At 41.3% G+C, this 27,808-nt stretch overlaps 1 protein-coding gene across 4 annotated transcripts in view; it reads right to left on the bottom strand.

The window, feature by feature from the left end:
• The window catches only part of DIAPH3 (diaphanous related formin 3), a 682,618-nt gene that overhangs the window by 354,303 nt on the left and 300,507 nt on the right, over positions 1-27,808 (bottom strand). For all 4 annotated transcript variants that reach the window (XM_044286187.1, XM_044286189.1, XM_044286188.1 and 1 more), the window contains 2 exons: positions 16,682-16,984; positions 12,979-13,093 (listed from right to left, as the gene is read on the bottom strand). In XM_044286187.1, the coding sequence (XP_044142122.1) occupies positions 12,979-13,093; positions 16,682-16,984 (418 nt within the window). The remainder of the gene's footprint in view (positions 1-12,978; positions 13,094-16,681; positions 16,985-27,808) is intronic.

Raw genomic sequence — 27,808 nt, forward strand, 5'->3', positions numbered from 1 at the left:
ATATTCATGTCACCACTGCCGGGCATTCAATGGCCTTAGAGATGAAGTGTGCAAGCGCGGCACATGACCAATGCCACTGACTGGTCAGCAGTGGTAACATGCAGGTAGCTAGCACATTACACTTCCAATCCCGAAGAGACAGGAAGTAGGGAAGGGAGATCAGAGCTGGAATATACACGTCGGTGCCATTTTTCAGACAAATGCAAAAAGTAGTCATCCATATCTAAGAATAAAATTTTATTCTTAAACAACAACAGTAAGCCACATGCATTTACTGCTTGAACTAACTATAGCGACTTTTAAAAACTTCCTGTTAATGACCTAGAAACATTCCTCATCGATTTTAAAATTGATAATGTTTAACTTACTAAGTAAAATTAACTCATTTTGTATTGTCAATTACCAATTTTTGTTGTTAAGGATTCAACCATTCAACTACAGTACTTTAAAGGGGTTGTCCAGCTACAACAATGTTACTTAAGCTCCACACAGGACCGTAGATAACATAAAGGCCTGTTTCATGCTGCAACACAGCAGAGATCTGGTCCTGTTCTTTTTGGTCACCAGCATGTAAACGTCATGTGAAGGAACATGTTACGGGAACATTGATCCCTAAACTCCACCTGCACCACTGTCCCTACTGTCTTGCAGAATCTGTTCTAAAGAACCCTTGCAACTGGACGGCAGGTCCCTACTTAACTAGGTGCAGGGGTCTATGAGGGACAAGAGAAAGGATAAAAATAACAAATATAGTGACAGACAGGCACAAGGGAAAATATATCAGAGGAGACCAGCATAATTGTGACAGACGGGGTCAAAACCAGGAAAGACGATCAGAGCCACAATCAGTGGACAAGAGAAATAGAGTGATACGTTATCAGGCAGGGTCAATATCAAGAAGTCACGTCTGGGTCCAAATCGGCAGGCAGAAGCAGAATCAGGTTCCAATCCAGGTGTCAGAGATCAAGATAGGAGTGTAAGAATAATAGGCTAGTGAGGCGATCACAGGAGATAACAACATTCACAGGAAACCTGTGGCCTGTGGGAGCGCTCTCAGTGATTGGCTGGTGGTCCTTCAGAGGAAGACCCGGCCTGGCTCTCTAGTAAACAGAAGCCGGCAGCGCTGCCAGCATCGATCGAGACACAACGGCCAATAAGTGGCCTCAGCAGTGCCCCACCAGAGGCATGTGACCCAGTAGTGACATACCTTTTGGGGATTCATCACCACTGAGGCCAGTAACACCTGGGACCAGACCCTTGGTGCTGGAGCAGATCAGTGGGGAACAGGTAATTGCATTATTTATGTTCTGCACAGCGCTGTCTGGGACAAAGGTAAACTTGTTGCCGAGACTAAACAACCCCTTTAAAGTTTGATCAATATCATTCTACTTTTCCCACAATAGTGCTGCTAACAAACAAGGCCTTTTGGTGCCACATAAAAGATGTGATCACCTGACAAACATCAATCCGCAGCTCATTTACACAGGCCAATTATCACAAACAATAATGATCATTCCTGATAATTGCTTTGATCCTCAGCCTGCATAAAAGGCTCATAACAATCTTGCCAAATAATCTTGCACACATTACAGCTGTTCCAGGACTGATGCAAGAAAAATATGAAACTGAACGGGGTAGTTAGGACTTGCAAAGATAGCAGAATAACACTGAAGGTCCCAGCATACCCTATGGTCCACACAGGCACCATTTACATAGGTCAATACACAAACCAATGATTGAGACTGAACCATGCATTCTCGATCATTGCCTGCCTGCGTGAGATACATTTACTTGGAGCCATCGGCCCTGTAATCGGATGAATAATTATGAGTTACTATGATATCCTGTCAGTAACTTGTGCTGCTAAAAAACAATGACTGACACAGGGATGTTCTTTCGAACAGCTCACACTCAGACAGCAGCACTGTGCTGTCTGAGCGTGAGCAGCAGGGAGAAAGTCACCCTCCCTCGATCCCCTGCAGCTGGCAGAAGTTGATTTTACCTTCATTTTTTAAATCCCTGTCGGCTGTAGAGAGGGAGGGGCGTGGCTTAGCGGGACCTGGGGACGGGGTTATTAAGTCCGTCTTTTGAGGGTGGCCTGAATGGCCACCTTACCTGCCCCTGAACTGTCACCTCCACAGCACTCCGATCCCTTAACAGTGTCATCCACAGCGCCCTGCTCCTTTAAAACTGAACTACAACAGTGAAGAAAAATGGCTGGGTTGTTATGGAAACCTGGTGTAAAACTGTGTGTATGTGGAGAATAAGGGCTTTGCGAGCTTCTATTGGCTGAAAAGAGACATGTGACCGTGTGTATGGCAGTTGGGATATAAAGAGAAAGACCTACAGGCTTCTATTGGCTAATGTAGGTCATGTGATGTGCCATATTTGAATTTTTGGGGAATATCTCAGGAACGGTACGTGCTAGAGAGCAGCGACCCCGACAAGATTTATTTCCAGGTAGCAAGTGATGTGTATACCAAGCTTCGTTGAAATTGATGGTTACGTTTTTGAGTGATCGCAGAACATACATACATAAGTCCTTCTTTATAATCCTTTTTGTCTACAGAGCTGAGATGCTGTAGTAGCTGCCTGTGGATTTTCTGTCTTTTCCGTCATCTGGGGAGCTGACTGACTCATTATCTCTGCGCTCTGCCCTTATAAACACTTAAGTTCAATCCTTATCTTACTGATAAGAACGTGGCTTAAATAAGTGTTTATGACCTCTTATTAGTTTAGAGAAAAGGGTTATTAGATGACCAGCACAAAGTGAAAGTACCAGTCACACAGTTAGAAAAAGAGTTAACCCTTTGTGACAGGAAGGTTCAATATTTTTAATAAAGGCCAATTGAAAAAAAAAATAATTGGCCAAAAATGAGTGAAATGCAATCAAACAAAATTTGCCTCCAAAAGGTGTACATAGCCTTTAAGGCATTTGCACACGTTATGTATACCTATGCTGATACAGATACATATAATGTGGCAATGTTTGAAATGGGAACCTGTAAGTAAATGCAAGAATAATGAGAGAAAAGCTATTTAATAACAATGTTACCAAACAAGCATCTTACCATATAGAGCTTATGCTAACTAAATAAAATGTGCAACTAACCTTTAAATGGTAACATGAAACAATACAAATGTCACTAAGACAAAGGAAGAAAAGCAGCACAGAGCATGAAATATTAAGCTCACAGAGGTTGAAAAATGCACTAACCTTCTATAGCTGTGATGGAGGCAAACAGAAGCAAGCAGCCAAGTGAACAATAAACAATAAAAAAGAAAGTGTTAGTTATCCAGCAGAACAAAGGCATGCACAGCATTTTTACAATGTCAGCGTGTCAATTAACAGTAGAAAAATAGTTAACTAGAAATGTACAGTACCTGGCATGTGGCAAACAAAGAGAAGAGCATAAAGTTAGCATTTACAGTGCACACAATGTACAGGTGAAACCCGAAAAATTAGAATATTGTGCAAGTTCATTAATTTCAGTAATGCAATGTAAAATTAGAATATTGTGAAAAGGTTCAATGTTCTAGGCTCCAAGTGTCAGACTCTATTCAGCTAATTAATCCATACCCCCTGAGCAAAGGGTACCGGAAATTGTGACTTTGGGGTTTCATAAGCGATAAGCCATAATCATCCAAATTATAACAAAGGCTTGAAAGATCTCGCTTTGCATGTAATGAGTCTATCTCATATATTAGTTTCACCTTTTAAGTTGCATTACTGAAATAAATTAACGTTGCACAATATTCTAATTTCTCGAGTTACACATGTATGCTATTAAAGAAGACCTGTCCTCTCCTGACTTGTCTGTTTTTGTAAATGCTTGTATCCCCCATGAAACAGCAACTCCGGAGGGTCTCTTCTTATAACTCTGCACTGAGTTGTCCTTCCGTTATTGACCAATGGGCAATGTCCCTGCACAATGTCACACTGCAGCTCTAACTGGACAGTGGCGGGCTATGTATGGCCATACATCCACATTATAGCAGTTGCCAATCTATTCACCAATAACCAAAAAACACACACTTTTAAGAGCTCATTCATACAGAAGTTATGTCAAGGGCGCCCACGCTGAAATTTCAGCAGCCACTGCCTGGTTTCTGCCTCCTATACATTTCAATGTAAGGCAGCGCTGAAGATTGCGAAGTCCTGGTTTAAAAAGTCACATCTGCACTGAGAACAGATATGTCCCTACTTGGTGTGGCCATTGCTTTAAATGCTGCTCTGCAATCTTCAGAGCTGCTTTACATGGAAATGAAACAGGGGCGTAAACCATTCAGCTGTCAGCAAAATTTTAGCATGGATGTCCGCGGCACAAAACAATGTGTGGTGACAGGTCCTCTTTGATCCCTTCAAGACCTGGAGATTTTCCTTTTTTTGTGTTTTTGTTTTTACTACCCGCCTTCCCATAGTCCTAACTTTTTTTATTTTTCCATTCACATAGCCTTATGAGGGGTTATTTTTTGCGGGACAAGTTGTACTTTCTAATGGCACCGTTTACGGTTGCATACCATTTAGTAGGAAGTGGAAATAAATTCCAAATGGGGTAGAATTGGTAAAAACGCAATTCTGATAAAGGTCATTTTTTTTACACTGTACACTATGCGGTAAAATTGACCTGTTATCTTCATTCTCCAGGTCAGTACGGTTACAACGATACCACACTTGTATAATTTTTCTTGCTGAATTTTTTTTAACCTTTGAGGAAAAAAATAAAATAAAATTATAACCATATCCTGACCCCTATAACTTTTTTGTAGTTAGCTGTATGGCGCAGTGTAAGGGCTCATTGCTTGCGGGATGATCTGTTCTTTTTAGTGATACCAATTTGAAGTGTGTGCAACTTTTTGACTACATTTTAAAAGTTAAAAAAGAAAATGGCAAATTGGCTGTTTTTATTTTTTTCTCCCGTTACGCCATTTGCAGTATACCATTAATATTGTTATATTTTAATTGTATGGGCATTTTTGCACATGACGATGCCAATGAGGTTTATATTTTTTTGGGTTAAGTACTTTTATTTTAAGGAAAGGGGGTTGATTCGAACTTATGCTTTTTATATTTGTAAAAACTGGTTTATTTGTATCTCACCTTGTAACAATAACTGGCAATTGCCCATTGTATTCATTGATGGCTATATAACTATCATTGAACACTTAATTAGCAATATAACAGTACAATGCTGCCACCTAGTGGCTTGCATTGGTATATTCCTGAAATAGACTGCGAAGCCTGCTTGACGCTTCGGGCATATTTCAGCAATGTAACAGTATCCCCGATCTCAGTTGGGGAATGTTGTTACAGCTTCCGGACTGCAAAAATGCCATGGTCACATTTGACCACGGCATCTGAATGGTAAAATGTATGTGATAAGCCTTATGGCTGATCGCATACATGTGCTGCAGGTCTGCTATTAAAATAGCAGAAACCCAGTGGCTATGGCGCCCGCTGCACGTGCGAGCAGGTGCCACGTTTAGGTACCCGACTTACGGCAGAGGTCTTTAAGGGGTTAAGCACATTTAGCTTTGCTTCATATTACAACAGAATATGTAGTGAAAATGGAACATATCAAAACATGGCTACACCTTCATGTATTCATCACAGTCCAGTGAGAAATGAGAGGTTAAACCCATAAAATAACAGAGGAAGAGGCCGGAGAAGAGTTAAAAAAAAAAAAAAAAAAGTACAAATCTACCACAGGATCAGTATCTAGTTTCAATAATCAAAATCACAGATTTGGGCCTGTACAATTAAAACATAGGGGTACACTTATTAACACCGGCATTTTAGATGCCAGTCTTAATAAAGCCCCATAGCTGGCGGTGGATCCGGAGTAATGAAGAGGAGCAGGCCTCTACATAACTTCGACGGATCCTCCGCCAGTTCTAAATCTAAGACAGCTTCTGAGCGGTCTTACCATTAGGCCTTTTTCTATGCCCTTCCCAGCCCACAATGTGAAACATGGCCTGAGCAGGAAGAACTAACTGTTGCGCCGCAACCTGCGTCTGAAATATGCCAAATTTAGGTGTATTTCAGATTGATAAATGACCCCCCATAACTCATCATAAATGACTCCCCATAATCATATGACATACAGCAAGTCTACAAATTCCTCATCACAATAATCAGGTACAAACCAGCAACGCAGAGCTGAATCCTTGTAAATACTGGAACAATCTCATTCAGTTTGTAGTTTGTCACATGTGGATATTCATATTCGTTCAGCATGACTAGTGCTGGAGGGCAGGAGCTGTCAGTCTGGCTGGTTTGCCCTACCCATAAAGCACTATTCCTTATTATGGTAGAACGAGAATAACCTCACTTATGATTTATTAAAGGATAGGGACACCTTCAGGGCAATTTATTTATGATTGTATTTTACTCATTTAGGGCAATTTTTTTTCAATTTGTGTGTCAGCGTATGCAGTCAGAAGATAAGAGCCACATGAGCCATCAGATGTCGGGATAAAAAAAAATATGTAAGTGACAGCTTGCAAATAGACTAATTTTTAACCCCTGTATTTCAGAAACGGCTAGAAAACTTTAATAAAGAACAATTGAAAAAATTATTTTTTAGCCTAAAATTAGTAAAAAATACAATCATAAAAAAAAAGTTGCCCTGAAGGTGTCCATAGCCTTTAAAAACCCTAGTAAAGCTGATCCATAGGGATTATGGTTAGGACATACCAGGGAGAGACTGGTGACTCGGGTGTTTACAAGGATTCAGCTCTGCATTGCTAGTTTATCATTGTAGTTAGGGACTTGTGGACTGATGTGTGGTCTACTGTACTGTCCATTGGTTGTTTTAGGAGCACATCATAAAACTTGCGTTTTCATTGTACAGGTCCCATTCTGTGATATTGATTTAGATCTGTTGGTTGGGTGTGTGGCTACTCACTATTCTTAACATGGCTGTGATTTTATATAGTTTCACTGATTAAAAAAATATAAATTCCTATTCATAACTCATGGTTCTTTACTAATGTCCTCTCTGGTACCATGTCTGTGTCATTCTAGGTCTGCTGCCGGAGGACCTTATTTTCATACATAAAACGGCAATGTTATTTGGGGTTCATGTGATCCAGATTCTAAATCGGATGGAAATGCAATGGAGTCCATGTAAATCGGTAATTTACTGCATGCTCCATCAGAGGCTGTGTATTAGATGTATTATAGAGGCTCTGCTCTCTGCAACTGCCACACTGTCTTACGTCAATGCCTGGTCCTGTCAACCAAAGGGCAGGGGTGCGGCAGTTGCAGAGAGATCTGAGCCTCTAGGAGTAAAGGCAAAAGCCCTGTTGCTCCTAGAGACTTATTTGCAAATATTAAAACATTGTCATCTTCTTGGTTCTGAGTTACAGGGTAAGTTTTACGGATCAAGCTTCTCTTCAGAACAGAACTCAGTCCGATATACGGCAAGTGATAATAGCATGCCTTATCTTCTACAGACGGCGCATGCGTTTACCACTGTATTTTAACCTCATTGAAATGCAGACTTGTGTTAATGCCTAATATGCTTGTGTGCATGAGGCCTTGGGTGCTCAAATTGAGTTATTGTGCAAAATATCTTCAGGAAATTGTCACCCAGCACTCATTATTACTTTCTTCCTATGTTTAATAGTAAGCATGCAAGCAGATAAAGTTAACAGATCAACCCAAGAAGACAAAAGACATCATCATAGCCCTCCAATTTTAATTAGAGCACTATACACCGAGACAATATTCTCAAATATTCCATTAGCAGAAATACAATTACCCACAAGCTCATTTATATAACAAAAATAGAGAGCCTCACTTGTAATTATATCCAGGATTTCTTCCTTCTCTCATTGAATTAGATTGAACTAGTGCAAAGACCAGATTAAACTATTTGAAAATCATTTTTCTATATATTCTATTGCTATTTTACAGTTTCCATTCTAAGCAAATTGTTAAATCCATTGAACAAGAATTTACGGTTTGATCTTGGACTCATTAACAATTTTACAGAGGCAATTTCCTCACAATGGGCAAATTAACATTTAGGCCTATAAAATTACAATCCATGAAAACAGATTTATTTTCTGGGGTTGGTGTTTAAAATGATCTAAAAATACCATGGTCGTACAGGATCGACGTGACAAATGGCTTAAATTACCACCACGCCATATTCTGTTTGTCTAGGTCTTGTCATTACTGCATCTTAATGAAGAAATATGAAGTGGGTGTCATTTATACCGTGCATCAAACTCCAGCATAAACCCTTAAAATCACTTCACTAACACATGCATTATGGACTACTTGATGTACTCAACCACAATCACTGGGGCTTAGAAGGACAGCTTTATCTATGATGCTGTGGCGCGCCCACACTGGCATTTAGAACAGCAAGACAGAAGTTGGCACTGCTAACAATGTGGAGCCGCCAGGTATGGCAGCAGGCATAGATTTCAGGTGTGATTTTATGGAAGCTTTCAGGTGTGCCTGCATTTATAATTTTTTTTAGAAAAGTTTTAAGAGCAGGATAAACGAGTCGCACATTACTCTTTGCAAATTTTCTACACCAGAAAACTTGCATAAAAGGGCCAATAAATGCTGTGTTCATCCATGACTGGGACCAGTTGAAGCACAAGATACGAAATGAGAAAGAACTGGTTGGGAATCTGTTTTTACATGAGAGAGAAGAGTTTAAAAAACTATGTACAATGAAAAATAACATTTACAAATCTGCAATTGTGTTCAACACTCAGCGGTGGAGAAGTCTTATGTCTAAACAAGCAAGCAAGCAAGCAATCCTAAGCCTGTGAGAAGCACCATAGGTCAGGGACTCAACTAGGGCAGTATCAGAACAGAGCCTGTAGTTCTCTCTGAACTGCCCCATGCACAAAAAAGGGCATGAACACCAATTATCACACCCATCCCTTTCTAGTTGGGCCAATTGAGGATCTAATTGGTCATGTTGCATTTTTGATCCCAGTCCACCCTTAGATACCAGTGTCTAGAGTACTTCGATATCAATCAGCTGTACTAAGTCTGTTCACCTAGAAGAGTCAAGAGCAAATGAGGGGTAACGGCTGGACATCTTGTGTGCACAGAAAGCAATGAAGTATGATAATGAGAAACAATTAAAGGGGTTGTCCTAAGACAACGGCTGTCTACACTGATTCAGGGCAGATGGATATCATAGAGGATGCACCCTGCTCTGAAACCCCTGAGTCGTAGAACAAAGAAACTCTCTGCATGGACAGTCCTAATTATGGTGCCCTCGTTGAATTACACAAATGGCCATTCACCTCAATACTCGCCATTTCACTAAGTGTTCAAGGCTTTCCTCAAAATCAGCTGGGAGCAGTACCTGAAGGAAACAGCTGACTGTGGATTCCCTCTGTAAAATGCAGTGGGCCGGGAACAGGGCCCAGGGAGTTCAACCATGCAGCTACCATTATGGAGGAGGCACCATGTAACCCTACATTTCCCCTCCCATGGCAGCAAGCCAGCTGACCAACTGTTTACCTGCGTCAGCCAAGGGATATGCCTGTCGGGCCTGGGGGTGAACTGTGCACGCGCAGGATCTCGGGAGCTGGAGAGGATGACTTAAGATGATTACGGGGCTGGCCAGACAGAGGCGGGAGAGGAGTTAGGAGCACAAAGCGCTAAAGGACCTGGGCACTTACAGCCAGAATGCCGCCTGGGCACTTGTGAGCCCTCATTTGCATACCATTAAAACCTTGTTTATACAGGTTTATTATTGTGTGTGTGTGAAGCAAGAAGGCAATATAAGCAGTGTAGAATGGGAAAAGTGACAGACTCCTTTTGAGGACTGAAAGAATCCTTTTCCAGAATAACATTACTGTTATGTTGATATAGCTGTTAATATAGGTCATAAATGTTTAGATTAAACTTATATTTTGTGTGTGTATTCACAAAAAGATAATATATTTCCTAAAATAGAATGTAATCCTGGTAAAAATAATGCCTACAAACAGTAGGAAACCTGCACTTTCTAAAATGAATATGACCCTAGAATTCGCATATCTTCAGAATGCATTTAAATGCCACCTTATCAAATAGAATTCAGGATTGTTGGAAAGAATGTGCTATACTGCAGTGTAGATATATTACGAAGTAATGCTACCGCTATGTGAATGTCTTATAATGGCAAGTCTATTCATGAGGACTACATTTTAATATTCCCATGCTCACGAAACATGCACCTATAATTAATTTTCAACGTGAATTCTAAGTTTATTAAATTCCAATTTCTCTATATGATCTGCTTTGGAAATAGCAGTGCCTGCTGATGCTACTGAATAAAGGGGGAAGGAGGCAGTATCACACAATGACAGATCTAAGGTCAACATGTGTGTCATTGTGGCACTGAACTCCTTAAGTGGATGAACTAAAGATATAAAACAGCACACAGAAATTGATCATGACAGCAAAGAGGGGAAACTTTCTATTCTAGCAGCAGGAACAAGAGTGACATCTTGTGACATTTCTATAAAGCAAACAAAAATCATAATAATGGCTTTCTATTCTGCAGAACCGTAGGAAAGGGACAAATTACGGATGTGCCATTGTGCATCTGAAAAATATATCTCAGAACCCCTAAAGGCAGGAACAAGACACAAAATAATAGCTACGGCATGAGGAACCTCTCTGCAGTCCAAAAGGTGTAATTTATACTCATCTGGTAAAAATGGGAAAACCGCTAAATAAAGATGTGGATTATAAGCAGTAAGACCGGGCAGCTAAACCTTACATTTTGCCTTTATATCACATTTCCACCACACATAGACAGCACTGTGGTTTTATACAAAATGCAAGGCACTAGATTTCCGCAGTGGTGACAGATAGGCTAGGCATACTCAAATGGAATCATTCTTTAAAGTATATATCCTCAATGACCAGACGAAGGATCTGTTCCAAAAGGTGCAGGGAGCTTCTGTTGGCATTCCCGTCACTACTGCTGCTATAGCGCAGCAATCAAGGCTATTCTTGCTACCAAAAAAATGGATTCCATCTAAAAGAACCCCGATAGACCCCATTCCAAGTTACTAGGGTATGTCAGTAGCCATTTGGATCCTTTATATGACTGATACAGTACAATGCATTGGCCTCTGATGAACAAGGCCTTACATATGAGTGTTCCTCTTCTGAATCTCTACAATCATTTATTTTGCGTTTGCAACCCAGAGCTGCTCTTGCAATTTAACTGGGGACTAAGAGCCCTTGTGGGTGGGCTCTTCTTCCCCCGTATACCAGTCCATCGCACAGTTATTTAGCTGCGGGTCCCACCTTTAGACAATGGGGCTGCCCCAAACTTTGTCTCACAGTTGTTAGAAATGGAGAGGTGGACAGGTGCACAGCTCTCTAAGTTCACTTCTACAGATGTGCGAATAATTGCCAAGCATGCTTGCTCGCCTATTACCGGAACGCTACAGAAGCAAAGGGAGAACCCCATGTGTGTACGGCCAACCCTATGTCCACAGCAACTGTTAGATGGGGGCCAAAGAACCCCTGATATAAGATTGTGCTGGTCCAAGACACGTGCACCGGAGTCTTCAATAACTGGGATTAGGTAAGAAAAGGGGACAGATATTGTACAACAAGGCATGTGAAGATCTATAAGTCTACTCCTCCACCAGCACTCCAAAATGTCAAAATCCTTCAAGCGAAACTGAGCTCTGTAGTAAAGGCATGTGCTGCCATTTGCACTGACATACTATATTGTACAAGAAATACACCCCCTCTGACCTCTCGGACAGTATCAGTGCATCAGTCGCAGATTATAATAACCTCAGAGCTTTCTCAACATCGCCGCCATAGGTTTTCTCTTCTGGGCCTATTCCATCTACTGTCTCTTGTCCTTTCACCACTGGTTTATTAGAAAACACCAAATATGTTGGACATACTCACACAATCCCCTGAACAACAAATGCCAGATCTGACCAAGTCTACGCATTTTCGTTAATAAAGTTATGTATTCATAATATAAATGCGGTCACGAGCCTTTGCAGCAGCACTAATGTCCTCCCCACCACAGCAGACAGACCCGTTTCCTTAAAAATTTATTTTTATTTTTATTGAAAGTCAGACTGTTCAAGACTTTAGTAGTAACCCTTTTATAACAGAGGTTTGGAACTGCTCATGCATGAACATACCAATCTTTGTAATTAATGGGATATTTCTATGTTCAGCTGCAGAATGGGAAAAAAATCCACCAATCGGTTGTTCAGCAGAACGGCGGGAGCAGCAGAACAGTGTTCCTCTGTACCAACAGGACATATCTTATATCCTGGAATACAACTTTTAATGAGGATTTCACAAGTGAAATGTAACATGGTGAGTACCTGCAGGAAGCTTTCTAAAAGTGAACATAAAAAGGAAAAATTGTTATCAAGGTCGAGTTTGTTTGTGATTAATTAGTGAAACGATATAGAATAAGACAAGTGATCGGCCATAGAACACACACTAAACTAAGACTTCAGAGGAGATTTCATGTCTTTAAAGTGGCAAACTCCCCGTACAAACAGGAGGAAACCACAACCAGGGCAAACCTACTGTAGCCATGTGAATTCTGGACAAATTGGAAATGATGCATGCTCTTTGCTTATAGGTATGATATGGTAGAACAGAGACGTGGTTGGAAGCTCCTGGGCCCCAACATAGAATCAGTACTACAGGGCCCCCAGCTAGCTCATGCCATTCTTAAGTGACGGGGGCCTTTGGATCCCCTCAGTCCCAGGGTCTAAATGCGACTTCAACCTCTGCACCCCCTCTCTGGTCATAGATTTCCAACACATCTATATTCCACTTATCTGGAATCCGAAGCAGCAGCTTTATAGAAGATTAGAACTCATCATAGCCAATCAGCTGCTTGTCCAGAGCTTTTTATCTTGCAGATAGCAAACCAATGGGACTTGCAGAATATCATACATTCAACAGAATGACTGGCGTAAGTGTTATTTCGTGTTATTCCCTGTTACCTTTTCTTTGACATGAGAAGGTATTCTCCAGCTGATAGAATAAATCCTTATCTTCAAATTTGTCCTCCTTTGCATTCACCCAGAAACAATTCTCTGTCATTTCATTTGGCCGAATCTGAAAAATGAAGTTACAAAATATAAGTTTTAATCTTCATTCTACTTTCCCTTCTAAATAAGACATTATCAAATAACAAATCTCACCATTAAAGGAGTTTATTAAAATTCTACTATTATTTATTTGGCATCTCATCCGCGCCAGCTGCCTCCCATTCCCTGGTAATATTTAAACAATCCTCTGTAGTTCATGATTTCCTGAGCTCCAAGACTTTTGACTTTTTAAAACAACATTGCTTATGACAAATGTCTGTTGTCAAAGAAAAATTCTAATCTGCTTAAGGCAGAGCTGATAAAAGACTTTGTTAGTTAAAAGGGAAAAATGTGCATGGAATAGAAATGCACGGAGATATCTGAAGGCTTGCGCTCTTTCAGTGAAACCAGTCATCTGTCCCTCTGCAACGCACAGAATAAAACGGGATTTTATTTTTACCAGGTAATCTACAACATAATTCAAGATATATTGATACTCAAAAAAAATGTTTGCTATTTTACACTTTTTATGATCTAACCGAGATTGGCAGAGGGTAAACGCTCTGCTGGGAACAGAGCAACAAGCACCACATTTTCTAGGATTGTGGGGTTCCCAGTGGATGATGCCCCACCAATGACCATGAATGTCACATGTAGGATAACCCATTGAAAAGGGTCCATCAACATCTGCTGACAACCCATACAACAGGAACTTACATAAGTATTTTCCATCTGCCAGATTCCAAGAAGTGTTGGACTTGCATGGTGCATAACACCTACATAGTACATACACAAGTTATTGGGGTGACGTGGTCAGCTATGCAGACGGAGACAGCGGATGAAGCCGTCACATGTGTATGTAACTGGACTGCTCTTTGATCACGTTACAAGACGAGGGGAATGAAGGTCTCCACTGCTTGCCTCAGGGACAGATCTTCTTGTATTGTGCAATCGGTGAATGATGGAAGAAGTTGCATAATTTCATACTGTATGCGCTTTAGGTCAACTCTTTTTAATTGCTATCTATGTGGGCAGACCAGCAAAATTGTTTTAGGATGCTTAGAACAGTGATGGCTAACTCCGGGCACTCCAGTCAAACTACGACTCCCAGCATGCTACATTCATTTCTATGATATCTTGGGAGTTGTAGTTTTACCACAGATGGAGTGCCAGAGGTTAGCCATCACAGGCTTAGAATATTGGTGAAGTTCATAGCAGGATACTCAACAGTCAATCAATCAAATAATGAAATAAAAAATTTACAAGAGAGAAAAATCTCTTTGGTTCGAATGTTTGATCACTGTTTCTGTCATAACTAGAATAATTCTACCTGGTACAGCAATTCACGTACCACTTAAAACTACATTTGTATTTCTCGATCAATCATTAATAACTAGAAGAGACTTCAGATCTAATATATTCTCGGTGCTATCTCATTTAAGTCTGCGCTCCTAAAAGCTCTGTCCATACAGCTCATTATTTCTACAACTTGATGGACCTGTTGTAGTAATTCACAGCCTTTTTACACTGCCCAATATTAGGGACGATTAGTGTGTTTGAATGGTTGTACACACTGGTTTAAAGCTGCCACTGATCGCACTGAGTAAGCAAAATGCTTGTTCATTGGGTGAGACAGTCGTTGAAGCCGACAAGTAAATTATCCTTTCTGGGCAGCAGATCGTGCTGTCTAAATAACATTCTGCTGGCCAGAAACTACGTAGCCATCGCTCATCAGTGGAGGGGATCACTGTAAGTGCTTCCCGATAACTGACTGCAGGTCAGAGAGTGTAAATCACCCCTTACCCTTGAACATCCTAAACTGGCCGTACACATTAGATGTTTGTCAATCAAAACTCCCATTTTCAGTGAGGACACTCAACCATTTCTTATGTATTGGGCTTCCAGACTTTCCTCCTATATGTTGGGGGAGATATAGACCAGACATGCTGGATTTCTACTGCCCGATCGGTTTGTTCTTAGGAAGATAAGCCACACTGCTAGTCAATTCAGCTCTTCCTACTGAGGACACATCCATGCTCAGCTGGAGCATATATGTTTATGGGGGAGGGGGGTACAGAAGTGTTAGGCTTGTCTCACATATGCGTGAAACAGAACTGGCATATCTGAAGGGTTGCGGCTGGATCTCCACCAGCTCCTATTATAGTACCGGATGGAATACTGGTTGCGCCTGGCAGGGATGGATGCGGTAGGCTGTTCATGGCCAGAACAGCCTGCCACATCCGTTTCACGCATATGTGAAACAGCAATTAGATATTGGCCACATGAGAGCTTGGCAGACCATGATCGTAAAAGGGTTGTCCCATCTTGACATCTATGTATACCCACAGGACATAATAGGTGTCACATCTCTCCTCGCTGCAGGGACAGGCTCAATAGAAAATCGTCAAGTCTCCTGCTCTGTGTGAGGGCTTCTCTCTCCTCCTCCTCCTCACATTTCAGACCCCCCCCCCCTCCCACACTACCCACGCGCACCCCCCCCCAGCACGCAGGAGGCGCCCCCCAGCACGCCAGGAGGCGCACCCAGCACGTCAGGAGGCGCCCCAGCACGCGAAGGAGGCGCCCCCAGCACGCGCAGGAGGCGCCCCCCAACACGCGCAGAGGAGCCCCCCAACACGAGGAGGCGCCCCCAGCAGCAGGACCCCCCAGCACGCAGAGGCCCCCCATCACGCAGAGGCGCCCCCCCCCACAGCACTCATTATTCTCCCCCCCCAACTCATTATTCTCCCCCCATCACTCCATTATCCCCCCCCCACCCATTAGCCCCACTCCATATCCCCCCATCACTCTCATTATTCTCCCCCCCATCACTCTCATTATTCCCCCCCCCATCACTCTCATTACCCCCCCCCATCACTCATCTCCCCCCCCATCACTCTCATTATTCTCCCCCCCCGATCAAAGCCATAGATATACCGCAATAACATCAGTTTTTTCAAAGTGAAGGTACACATCAAGTATATGCCGGCCTTATTAAAGAAGGCCATATTTGTGCACAAAGTCACGTACTTATGTACATAGGACACATTTTAAAAGAATAACAATAAAGTGAACAGAACAATTCTTCAATATGAAAAGATGAAGACATTTCCAGCTATGAATAATACAAAAGTCAGAATTGGTATTTCTAAATCAACTAAAAACCAGAGAATTAGTAATGCTGGATTAACATTCAAACCTCTCTTCCAACAAACAATCACATCACAATATTTCACTTCAAAGAGACATGCAGCTGCGTGACAATATTGAGGACTATGAAGTACTACAGCAATAGCAAGGCAGAGAGGTTAATCTATGCTTCCAAACAATAGGTGACTGTGTCCTTGGACTCAAAAAGGTTGTCATGTCATGAGATCATTATTCTACTTGTGCCAAGACGGCTCGAGTGCATACATAATTTCAGTTTCTAAGACATAACAAGGCTGTGGAATCCACAAGGACTTTCCTTGAGAATTTATGAATGAATATTACATTAATTCAGCATTTCTGAAAAACATCAACTGTGATAAGACTCTACTGCCATGCAGATGTCACACTTAATAACTAGCATTGTATAACACTCTACAGTATATTGTAAGTAGACAAATAAAAATAATACTTTTTGCCAATTTAGCCTCTTCATTCCCATTTCTGGTCTGAACTCTCTTTTAGGTTTTAAGCCAAAAGGGAGAGACTTAGCAGGAGGGGAAAACTGCCCTGGACCAAACCCAGGCAATGGTGGAGCTCCAGGACGTCCTCCAGCCATAGGAGGTGGTGGAGGCGGTGGTGGTGGTGGAGGCGGTGGTGGTGGAGGCACAGATCCAAATGCTGGTCCAGGTGGTGGTGGAGCTTTTGGGGCTTCTGGATGTGGTAATTTTGCAGATGATTTAAGTGCTTTGACTTCACTATCAGAGATACCATACTGGAAAAGAAAAGAAATTACCGCAAATTAAAATAAAGTACAAATTTAAGCAAATATGAGCGAGACTGTGGAGCAAAAGTACCCCCAGACAGATATGGTACATACACAAACATTCAGCTGAAAATAGGTATATGAAAATAATTAGAGAAAATTACTACAGTCTGCATGCATTTTATTGTTCTTCAATTTTGTCAAAAAATGGGCCGGGCTTAACAGAAGGGACTAGGCCTCCATAGGCTATCTACTATAATTTAAGGCAGAAATATATCTAAATTATTACACAAATACATGCCAGCTCATTACTGACACAGATTTGCTTAAAGAGGACCTGTCCCCACAAAATGCAATCTGCAGGCATCATGTTATAGAGCAGAAGAAGATGAGCACATTGATATATTTCTGGGAAAATATTTAGTAAAACCTGCAATTTACACATTTATATCTCTGCTTTTTCTGCCTGCTGTGAATACGGTACAGGAGGGAGGGGTTATCGGTGATTGAAAACATTGCGAAGAGGTCACTGATGACACCTACCTCCTGTACTATTAGCTCTTCACAGGAAGTGGGAAAACCAAAGATATAAATTAATTAAGTACAAGTTTTATTGAATATGAAGGGCCCGGCTTTGCTTGGGCATATTTCATCTATTTCATTTAATGTTTATGTGTGTTTCCGCCATAACAGTGACCTCCACAGCCCGCTACCCCTTAAAAATGGAACCCCCCCCCCCTGCCAAGTGCCCCGTCTCCTTAAAACTGGACCACCACAGCGGCCCACCCCCTTCACTTTGACCTTTACAGCAGCCTTCCCCTTTAACAGTGAGTTTTAAAGCACAACACCCCCTTGACAATGACCTCCATATGGGCCCGCCCCATTAACAGTGGACTTTACAGCAATATGCCTCTTTACACTGACATCCATAGTGGACCATCCCCTTAACTGTGACTTCCACAGCAGCCTGCCCCTAGGGTGGCCAGAGGTCCAGTATTAGGCAGGACAGTCCGGCTTTCATACTACTTGTCCTCCGTCTGGCGCAGGGCCTGGACGGACACAGGGATGTAATTTTGAACAGCTCACTCTCAGACAGCAGCACTGTGCTGTCTGAGCGTGAGCTGCAGGGAGAAAGTCGCTCTCACTCTCACTACCACCCCTGCAGCTGACAGAAGTTGATTTTTAACTTCATTTTTTCAATCCCTGTCGGCTGAGGAGTTGGCATGGCCTTTGAGGAAAGGCCAACCAGAGCAGATAAACTTTATTTGGGGTTAATCAGAGGCACTTTTAAATGATGGCAGGTGTATGCTGATTCCTATTTAACATTATTTTGAATAATAAGTTGCGGGAGCAGGTGAGCATATGGGCGGATGCACGCAGGTGACGCACGCTCCTCCCTTCGGGTACCGAACTCTCAGCCCGATGTGAAGCTGTACCCAAATGAAGATGCTCCGGCCACTGCTCTATTCTCTGCCCCCCCCCCCCCACTTTGAAACGCTGCTACACCGTTGACCTGCCGCTGAGTTTTGTTCATCAGGCCTCCCGTTTCTTTGAGCCTATAGTAGAGCATAGTAAGTGGATGTGGAGTCGATTGTGAGGCTGAGAATCGACAGGAGAAGTGAGCTGACTCGGCGGCGTGTGGATACCTCTACCCACCCCCACCCCCACTGTGAGGATAAGGTGAGATGTATTGATGCCTCTTTTTCTCCTTTGGGAACCTGTGAGCTAACAAGCTGAGACAACAGTGGTGAAAGGCCGCAGGCTGAGGGGTGTTGGATCGGGGGCCATGAGAACTGGTCTTATAAGTATATATGTATGACACGGGTGGCAGCAATATGGTACACGATAGAATCTTGAAAGAAATAATGTTTTTTTTTTTTACATGACTGAAGGGTCAGCGGTAAATAATATAGTATGGGAGCCGCAAAGGCTTATATTAGAGGGATTTTTATAAAATATACAGCAATATATAAGAAAGGGACAAGGAAAAAAAATAATGGCTCTAGAACAAGAGGTGGAAAAATATGAAAAAAAAAAAAAAAAGTATATTGGAAATCCCATAGATAAAAACTATGAAGAGTAGATGGAGAAAGTGACCAAACTGGAAGAAGAGCGGTATTTACTTGCGGAACAACAAAAAGAAAACTATATCTACGCTCATATTCCAGGTAAAAAGTTGGCAGCTTTGGTAGTGACCCAGATTAAAAAAAAATTATATAAATAAAAAAAAACTATATCCATTGCTTAGTAGACAAATCAGGACCAATTTTTGGGGAACAAGCGGCCAAATTAGAACTGCTTAAAGAATACTTTGAAGACATATATAGTAGTAAGATTAAAAAAAAAAAAAAAAAAAACACTGGCCCAAATACAACAGTTTTTGGAGGAAATGACTATCTCCAGGTTAACAACAGATCAATGTGAAACTCTGAAAGCCCCCTTTAATGCTTTGGAAGTGGATAAAGTACTATCTAGGATTACTAAGAATAAGGCCCCAGGTATAGATGGTATCCCGTTCGAAGTCTATGCCCAATATAAACAAAAATATAATCCTGAAATTACTAAGAATGTGGGATGAGTCGAGGACAGTAGGGAAACTGCCAGACTCATTAAGAGAAGCCCTAATTACATGGATTTTAAAACATGAGAAAGATCCAATTCTTCTGGATTCATATTGCCCCATCTCGCTAATCAATACTGATAACAAAATATTGGCTAAGATCCTAGCAAATAGACTTAGAAGTGTGGTCTCGGGGGCATGTTCATGAGGATCAGACGGGATTTATGGCAGGCAAAACTACAACTGATAATATGCATTATTTTGTGAACACCCAGCTTGAACCCACAAATTGCGGCGAACGTTTGATTGTTACCATTGATGCCTCAAAGGCGTTTGATACTATAGAATGGCCCTTTCCGATTACAACATTAAAGATGATGGGATTTGGTGACAATTTTATATCATGGGTAGGATTGTTATATACAGAAATTTCTGCAAAGGTGATATTAAATGGGGAATATTCTGATAATATAAATATTGGCAAGGGGGGGGGTTAGACAGGAATGCCCCCTTTCCCCGCTGCTTTTTGCTATAACAATAGAGTCGCTAGCTGATTTGATCAGGCAAGATGAAGAAAGTGTGGGTTTCAGGTTTGGTGAACATGAGGAAAAAATGGCTTTATATGCAGACGATATTATGCTGTTTGTGGGCTCGCACAGATCACTGGTGAAGATTTTCCCAGATTTTTTGACCAATTTGGTAAATATGCCGGGCTCTATATAAATTTGTCTAAATCGGCCTGTCTCCCGATTGATTCCGTGAACAATTTTATACCAGGAGCATTGGAAATCAAGAAGGTTAATAAACCTGTCAAATATCTCAGTATTTAAATAACTCCAAACCCCGAGGATTATATTCAGTTGAATGTGAACCCTAAAATACAGGAAATCAGGGGAAAAAAATTGACGTATGGAAAAGACTATACCTTTCGATGGCAGGACGCATCTCCTTGGTGAAAATGTGTCTACTACCTCCCCTGAATCATATACTTTGGAATTCTCCGGTAATAATCTCCCCCCCCCCCAAAAAAAAAAAAAAAAAAACATTTAAAATAATAGTCTCTTAATGGATTTGATATGGCGAGGGGAAAAAAACAAGGATAAAACCACAAATATTGTATATCCAAGAGAGGAAGGCGGCATATCCATCCTAGATTTGGAACTTTATTTTATTGCTGGCCATATAAAAAAAATCTGATAATGTGGAGCAATACGGAAAGATACAAGTCCATGATTACAGGGATAAACAATAAGTTAGATAAATGTACTATTTTTCAATTAATAGAAGCGGGAATTTTGGCACAACAGGGAAATAGTAAGATACCAATATTTTAATTTGATGGATAGGGTTTGTAAGGAAGCAAGAGCATTGTGGATCCAGTTTGGGCCCCATGCTGACACCCTACTGTGGGATAATACCTACCTTACAGAACTAAGCTCAATTGAGAAAAAAAATTGGTGGAAGCATGGAGTGTACAGACTGGGCCAGGTATGGAGACAGGGGGATATAATAACATATGCAGATCTTAAATAAAAAAATAAAAAAAAGAGTGTGGTCTGGGCAATATAGAGATGTACATTTCCAAGCTAGGAAATGTATTATTGGGCATTGGGGAGGTAGTACGGCTCCCACAGTTATGAAATTGGAGAAGTGCACTAGAACCTCACTCGCCAGAGAGGAATTCCATCTGGCAAATATTAAGAAAAAACATAGATTTGTTAGAACATGGCAGAAATGGTTAATATAGTTACTCTTTGGGAGATGATGGCAAATACGAGTTGGGCCGTGGGATGTGGGCGTGAGAGAGGGAGGTAAGAGGCAGGAGGAATTATTTTTTTTCCCTCTTTCGTGAGAGGGACCAGACAATGAATAAGGGAGGCGGGAGGAGAGGGTAAATATAATGTTATGCAATTAAAGAGTGTTATAACTTTTCCTTGTATGTAGTAGAAAAAGTTTATGTTTATATATATATATATATATATATATATACACACACACACACACACACACACCTCATGATTTTGAATGTGATTTCTTAATTCTGAACACAGCTACATCCCCAGTTATAAGAGGGTGTGCACACTTATGCAACCACATTATTTTATTTTTTTGTTTTCTTCCCTCAACCTAAAAGATTTCAGTTTGTTCTTCAATTGAGTTGTACAGTTTATAGGTCACATTAAAAGGTGGAAAAAGTTCTGAAATAATTTATCTGTCTCATTTTTTTTACAGCACAGAAACCTGATATTTTAACAAAGGTGTGTAGACTTTTTATATCCACTGTATATAGTATGCGATGGCCCCATTCATTTGACATCCTTGTCAAGGCTCATTACGTAAAGTACTAGAAAACCATAACATAATAATAAACCAATGCATTATCGATTACTTAAACATATTGTATGAATTTGTGTTGCTCCTAAGAAAAACTGCATCACAGCAAATAAAAGAAAGAAACTGCAGTTTTCTCTAATGTGATGTACACTCCCAAATCATGAGATGCAGAATAGTCTTATAATTACATTCCATCAACAACTGAAGGCTGACAGACCCCATCAGCAATGAACTTCCCTGGCAGGCCACTACATGGCTCATCATAGCTTACAATAGGCATTAAGATATTAATCATGCAGGGTGAACTCCTCGCACTGGAAATAAGTAACACTGGCCCACATTTACTAATGTGAGAGCCCCTAAATTTGACGTAAATTGCTCCAAAATGTGGAACAATTTTCCAAACTTAGGCTTAGAGTAAATCTTTGTGTTGAGTCTTTAAAGGGTGAATTGCTTACCAGGATTATGGATTCATTGAGAAGAGGACACAGCCTAATGTCTAACAAGTTGTGCCAAAATTGCAACACCATTCTGTTTCAAACTAATCCAACCAACAGTTGGTATAATGTTAGAAGTAGGTGTCTAGCTCTACACCAAATACATCATCTGAGCTACTGTGACATGCATGTCTAGACAGCTAAGTTTACTAAATTAGAACATGGCCCCTTCAATATGAGAACTCTACATACATTTGCAAGAACACCGACTGGTCATCTACACTAGGCATTATTACTAAAATATTAGCATTTTTTAAAGAGTCATTAAAGGACATCTGTCAGCAGATTTGTTCCTGTGAAACTGGCTGAGCTGGTGCATGTGCAGCTGAAGGCATCTGTGTTGGTCCCATGATCATATGTGTCCGCACTGCGGAGAAGAATGATCTTTTAAAGGGAAACTGTCATCAACTTTATGCTGCTCATACTAACGGTAGAATAAAGTAGAGACAGGAGAGTTGATTTCTGCGGTCTGTCATTTATAATTTCAAAGTAAGTGGTTGCAAAGAACTAACATCACAATCATTGCAGACTGGGACTGGAAAAGAGTCACGGCCACCTGAGAAGAGTCCTGGATATTCATAAATTCCTGCTCTCTCTGCAAACCTGATGATGACGGATAGTCTTCTACCGGGTTTTCTCTCTTTCTCCCTAGTAGAGAATTGCCAATCATCAGCAGATGGGCGGGAGATCAGATTATGAATAACTAGGACTCTTCTCAGGTAGATTTGACTCTTTCCAAGACCTGGGCTGCAATGATTATGATGCTGGTTCTCAGTAACCACTTACTTTTAGCTCATGAGTGACACACCGCTGAAATCTGCATTTCTGTCACTAATTTATGCTGCCCTCCGTGAAGTCAGCATAAAGTTGATGAGAGTTTCCCTTTAAAATCTCAAAACAAGCCTCTAGGAGCAACTGGGTGTTGCCATTACAACTGGAAGCTGAGCTTTCTCTGCAACTGCCGCACCCTCTGGACTTGACAGGGCCAGGCAGTGAAAACATCACGTCTGGCTCCTAGAGGCTCATTTGCTTATAATAAAACTCATTTTTCTCAGCAATGTGGGCACATATGAACATAGGACCAAACACAGATGTCTTCAGCTGCCAAGTGCACATGGACCACGTCAGAAAGTTTCATAGGTACAAATCTGCTGAAAGATGCCCTTTAATTCCAGGGTGCTGTACATATACTTGGGGTATACATAAATATACACATAGTACAATAAGCATGTATTAAATGGGTTGTCCAGCTTTCTGATATTCATGACCTATCCCCAGGATACGTCATTAACATCAGAGATGTGACTCTTCGCACCCCGCCGCTGTTTAAAGAGAGTGTGGCTGTCATATGAGGGAAGATAGTAAGTGAGGGTAAAAGCTGCTCATATGGCAGTTTAGGGGCAGAAGGGTTGTGGTATGTTGCAGGCTTTCCTACAGGTGAGTTTTCAAGTTGCTTTTGGATGTTTGAATGGTGGAAGAGTCTCTGATGTGCTTCCAGAGTATAAGAGAGGCACATGTAGACAATTATGTAAGAAACAGACAATGGGAGAACAAGGAGGGTGGTCTTGTGAGGATGGATCAGGAGAGTAGGTCAGAAATGTGTGGTCAGATTGTGGAACTCCTTGAGTGTCATTGCTAGTATTTAAAACTGAATGTGCGGGTGATGGGAAGCCAGTGAAGGGATTGGCATAGGGAAGAGGAGAGAGAGAAACAAGTGGAGAGGTTGAATAACTGAGAAATGAGTTCAGAATGGATTGAACGGGAAGAACAATGTTAGATGGAAGGCCACAGAACAGTATATGTTGCAGTAGTCTAGGCAGGAGATGATGAGGGCATGCACACAATCATTTTTGTTGACTCAGGATTGTGGAAGGAGCAAATATGAGAAGAATTTTGGGGTTGGAGGTGGTAAGTGCTTAGATGTGAGATTTGAAGGACAGGGCAGACTAAAATTAATCTAAATAACATGTATATCTGAGTTTGTCTCAGTCTATGCTTCAGGCTGCTTATATCTACGCACAAGGAGACAGTGGATACAGGGGCCTACAAAAAGCAGGATGCCATGTCTCCTTGCACACACACATATGAGCAAACCGCAGCATGGACCATGGCAGGTCCTTGTTGTTATGCAGAGACAGAATCTGCAATGTGTTCTTTAACAAAAATAGCTGCTGTAAGGACTGTGATAAGTAGCTGCTGTAAGGACTGCCTGAGGCTATCCATAGTATCTGCATATTTCTTGATATTAGATGTGTGTACAATAAAACAATGAATATGAATATCAAATGAATAAAACAAATGTACTAAAAATTCACTGCTTAAGGTTTGACTCGTTCATTTTATACCCTCCTAAAGCATGTTTTCTGTCAACTCTCCGCAGGTCAGGCCGGGCATACATATTTATTATATTTTTATAGATATATACACGCACACACACTTTTTCCAATGTTATTCTGTTTTCTATTCCGGTTTGTGGGGAAACGACAATGTGCATCAAAAAGGAAAAATGAGTATAGTGTGATAATTGTTAATGTGTCTAAGAAAAGAGGGAGGGAATCCTGTGGGTCATTAAGGGTTAAGACAATGCCAACTGTGAATAGATTGATTTCGAGTACAAGACAGGAAACCGTGTATTCAGGGGTATGATCTGATAGCCTCAGGGAGTTGCATCACCAACATGAATATACGGAGGGACAGGGATCATCCCTTTCAGGCCCCCATTAGTGATGTCAAAGGGTTTAGAAAGGATGCCAGAACTATGGCTGTGGGGAATGTGTATAAAGCTGTCATGGCAGACAGTATGGGGCCTGTAAAGCCAACATTTTTAAGGTATAGTGAATCAGGCGGCACTGGACCCTGTATATGCGCTACAGCGGGAAGGAGTGAAACTCCACATCTAATTCAAAAGGAAATCCCAGCAGTTGTCAATTGTAGATAAGGATAATCTTTTCATTCAGTCATAATAATGTATCTTATGACGCATTTCGGCTATAGCAGCCTTCATCAACAAAGGTTACATACAAGTGTTTGATGCCATCTTATACAACAGATATACAGGTGATTCAATCGCCTTTTTTAGTGAAGGAGGATGAGCACTAGTGTAGTGCAATATACTATTCTTATCTGTGAAGCCTTCACAAGCTTCATTAAGATAGTCAAAGAACGCGAATAGGATCTCACGCGGCTACGCCCACACGTAAAAAATTGTGTCACTGACCCACGTTCCCCATGCATTGCGGACCGCAGCACGGGCAACAGACCCGTGTTCGTGTGCAAGAGGCCTTAGTGGTTGCCGAGAACTAGTATATAGTCATTGCAGCACAGGCCTTGAAAATAATAAAATCTACTGGGGAAGAGTCATGGTTATTCCTAATCTCCTGCTCTCCCACCAATCTGCTGATGACTGGCAGTTCTCTCCTAGAGAGAGAGGGAGAAAACTAGGTAGAAGCCTGTCAGTCATCAGCAGGTGGGCAGGAGAGCAGGACTTCATGAATAACCAGGACTCTTCTCAGGTGGCCGGGACTCTCTTCCAGGCCCAGTCTGCAATGATTGTGATGTTGGTTCTTGGCAACCACTTATTTTTAAAGGGAACCTGTCACCGGGATTTTGTGTATAGAGCTGAGGACATGGGTTGCTAGATGGCCGCTAGCACATCCGCAATATCCAGTCCTCCTAGCTCTGTGTGCTTCTATTGTGTAAAAAAAACTATTTGATACATATGCAAATTAACCTGAGATGAGTCCTGTATGTGAGATGAGTCAGGGTCAGGACTCATCTCAGGTTAATTTGCATATGTATCAAATCGGTTTTTTTACACAATAAAAGCACACAGAGCTATGGGGACTGGATATTGCAGATGTGCTAGCGGCCATCTAGCAACCCATGTCCTCAGCTCTATGCACAAAATCCCAGTGACGGGTTCCCTTTAACTTATAAATGACAGACCGCAGAAATCAACTCCCCTGTGTCTACTTTATTCTGCCGTTAGTATCGGCAGCATAAAGTTGTTGAAAAGTTTTTAAATTTAGATGTCTGTTGAATGAGGAGACCACAAGCATAGGTCTTATTTGAGTTCCAAAGGCAAAAACTGATCTTTTGAAGCAAATTTGATAATAGTTAAGAATTAAGGTGTGTCGATATCACGGCTTAAACAGAGTCAAGGGATAATAAACTGGTATTATTGTGCCATACGTAGGTGTTATTAGGGCACAGTGGAGAGAAAATACTGAGTTACTGGGGCCAATTTTGCAGTGTGATTTCAGTCATTTATGAGTAAGGAACATGTCAATAAGGGTGTACATGTTGCAACGGTTAGAGTAGAATGAATAGTCTTTGCCTGCGGTGGGGAGGCACCTGAATACACCATATAAGTTTTCCTCAAGGAGCTATGCCCTTAATTGATAAGGTCTACGACCACTGTATGCACCGTCTAACAAAGCATCATGTATAATGTTGACATTTTCACAGAGAATAGGTTTCCTTAGAATTTTCCCCTGAAGCTTTCTTTTCACCGAGTTCAAAAAGAAAACCTGAGAGGAATTGGAAGAATATACAGTGCTGCCCATAATTATTCATACCCCAGGCAAATTTTTACTTGAAGTAACTTTTATTCAAGCAGCAAGTAATTTTTTGACCATTGCAAAAGCTCATCTGGACAGAGAAGACAAAGAAGACAACTTCTGGTCTTCTGGGTTAAAGTCAGATAAAACAAAAATGTAATTGTTTGGTCACAATTATGTTTCCTTTTTTTGGCGTAAAAAAGGAGAAGCCTTCAACCCAAGGAACATCATCCCCACTGTCAAACATTGGGGTGGAACCTAATGCTTTGGGGGTGTTTTTCAGCCAATGGACCAGGGAACCTAATCACAGTAAACAGTACCATGAAAAAAGAGCAATACATGAGGATTCTCAACGGCAACATCAGGCAGTCTGAGGAGAAACATGGCCTTGGGCAGCAGTGGACATTTCAGCATGACAATGACCCAAAACACACAGCAAAAGTGGTGAAGAAATGGTTAGCAGACAACAACATTAACGTTTTGGAGTGGCCCAGCCAGAGTCCAGACTTTAATCCAATTGAGAATCTGTGGAGGGAGCTAAAGATCAGGGTGATGGCAAGAAGACCCTCCAACCTGAAAGAGTTGGAGCTCATTGCTAAAGATGAATGGGTAGAAACACCTGTGGAGACATGCAAAAAGCTGGTCTGCAATTATAGGAGGAGTTTGATTGCTGTAATAGCCAATAAAGACTTTTCTATTGATTATTGAGAAGGGTATGAATAATTTTGGACTAGACACTTTTTGCTCAAATGTAAATAAAAGCTGAGAAATGTTTTTTCCCACAATAATGCCTCTTGTAAATTGTCTGATTGTCTTTTGGGAGACACCTATGTCATTTCCCGTCAAAAAATTACTTGCTGGTTGAATAAAAGTAACTTTAAGT

This window comes from Bufo gargarizans, chromosome 3, assembly GCF_014858855.1.
Source record: "Bufo gargarizans isolate SCDJY-AF-19 chromosome 3, ASM1485885v1, whole genome shotgun sequence".
NCBI lineage: Eukaryota > Metazoa > Chordata > Amphibia > Anura > Bufonidae > Bufo > Bufo gargarizans.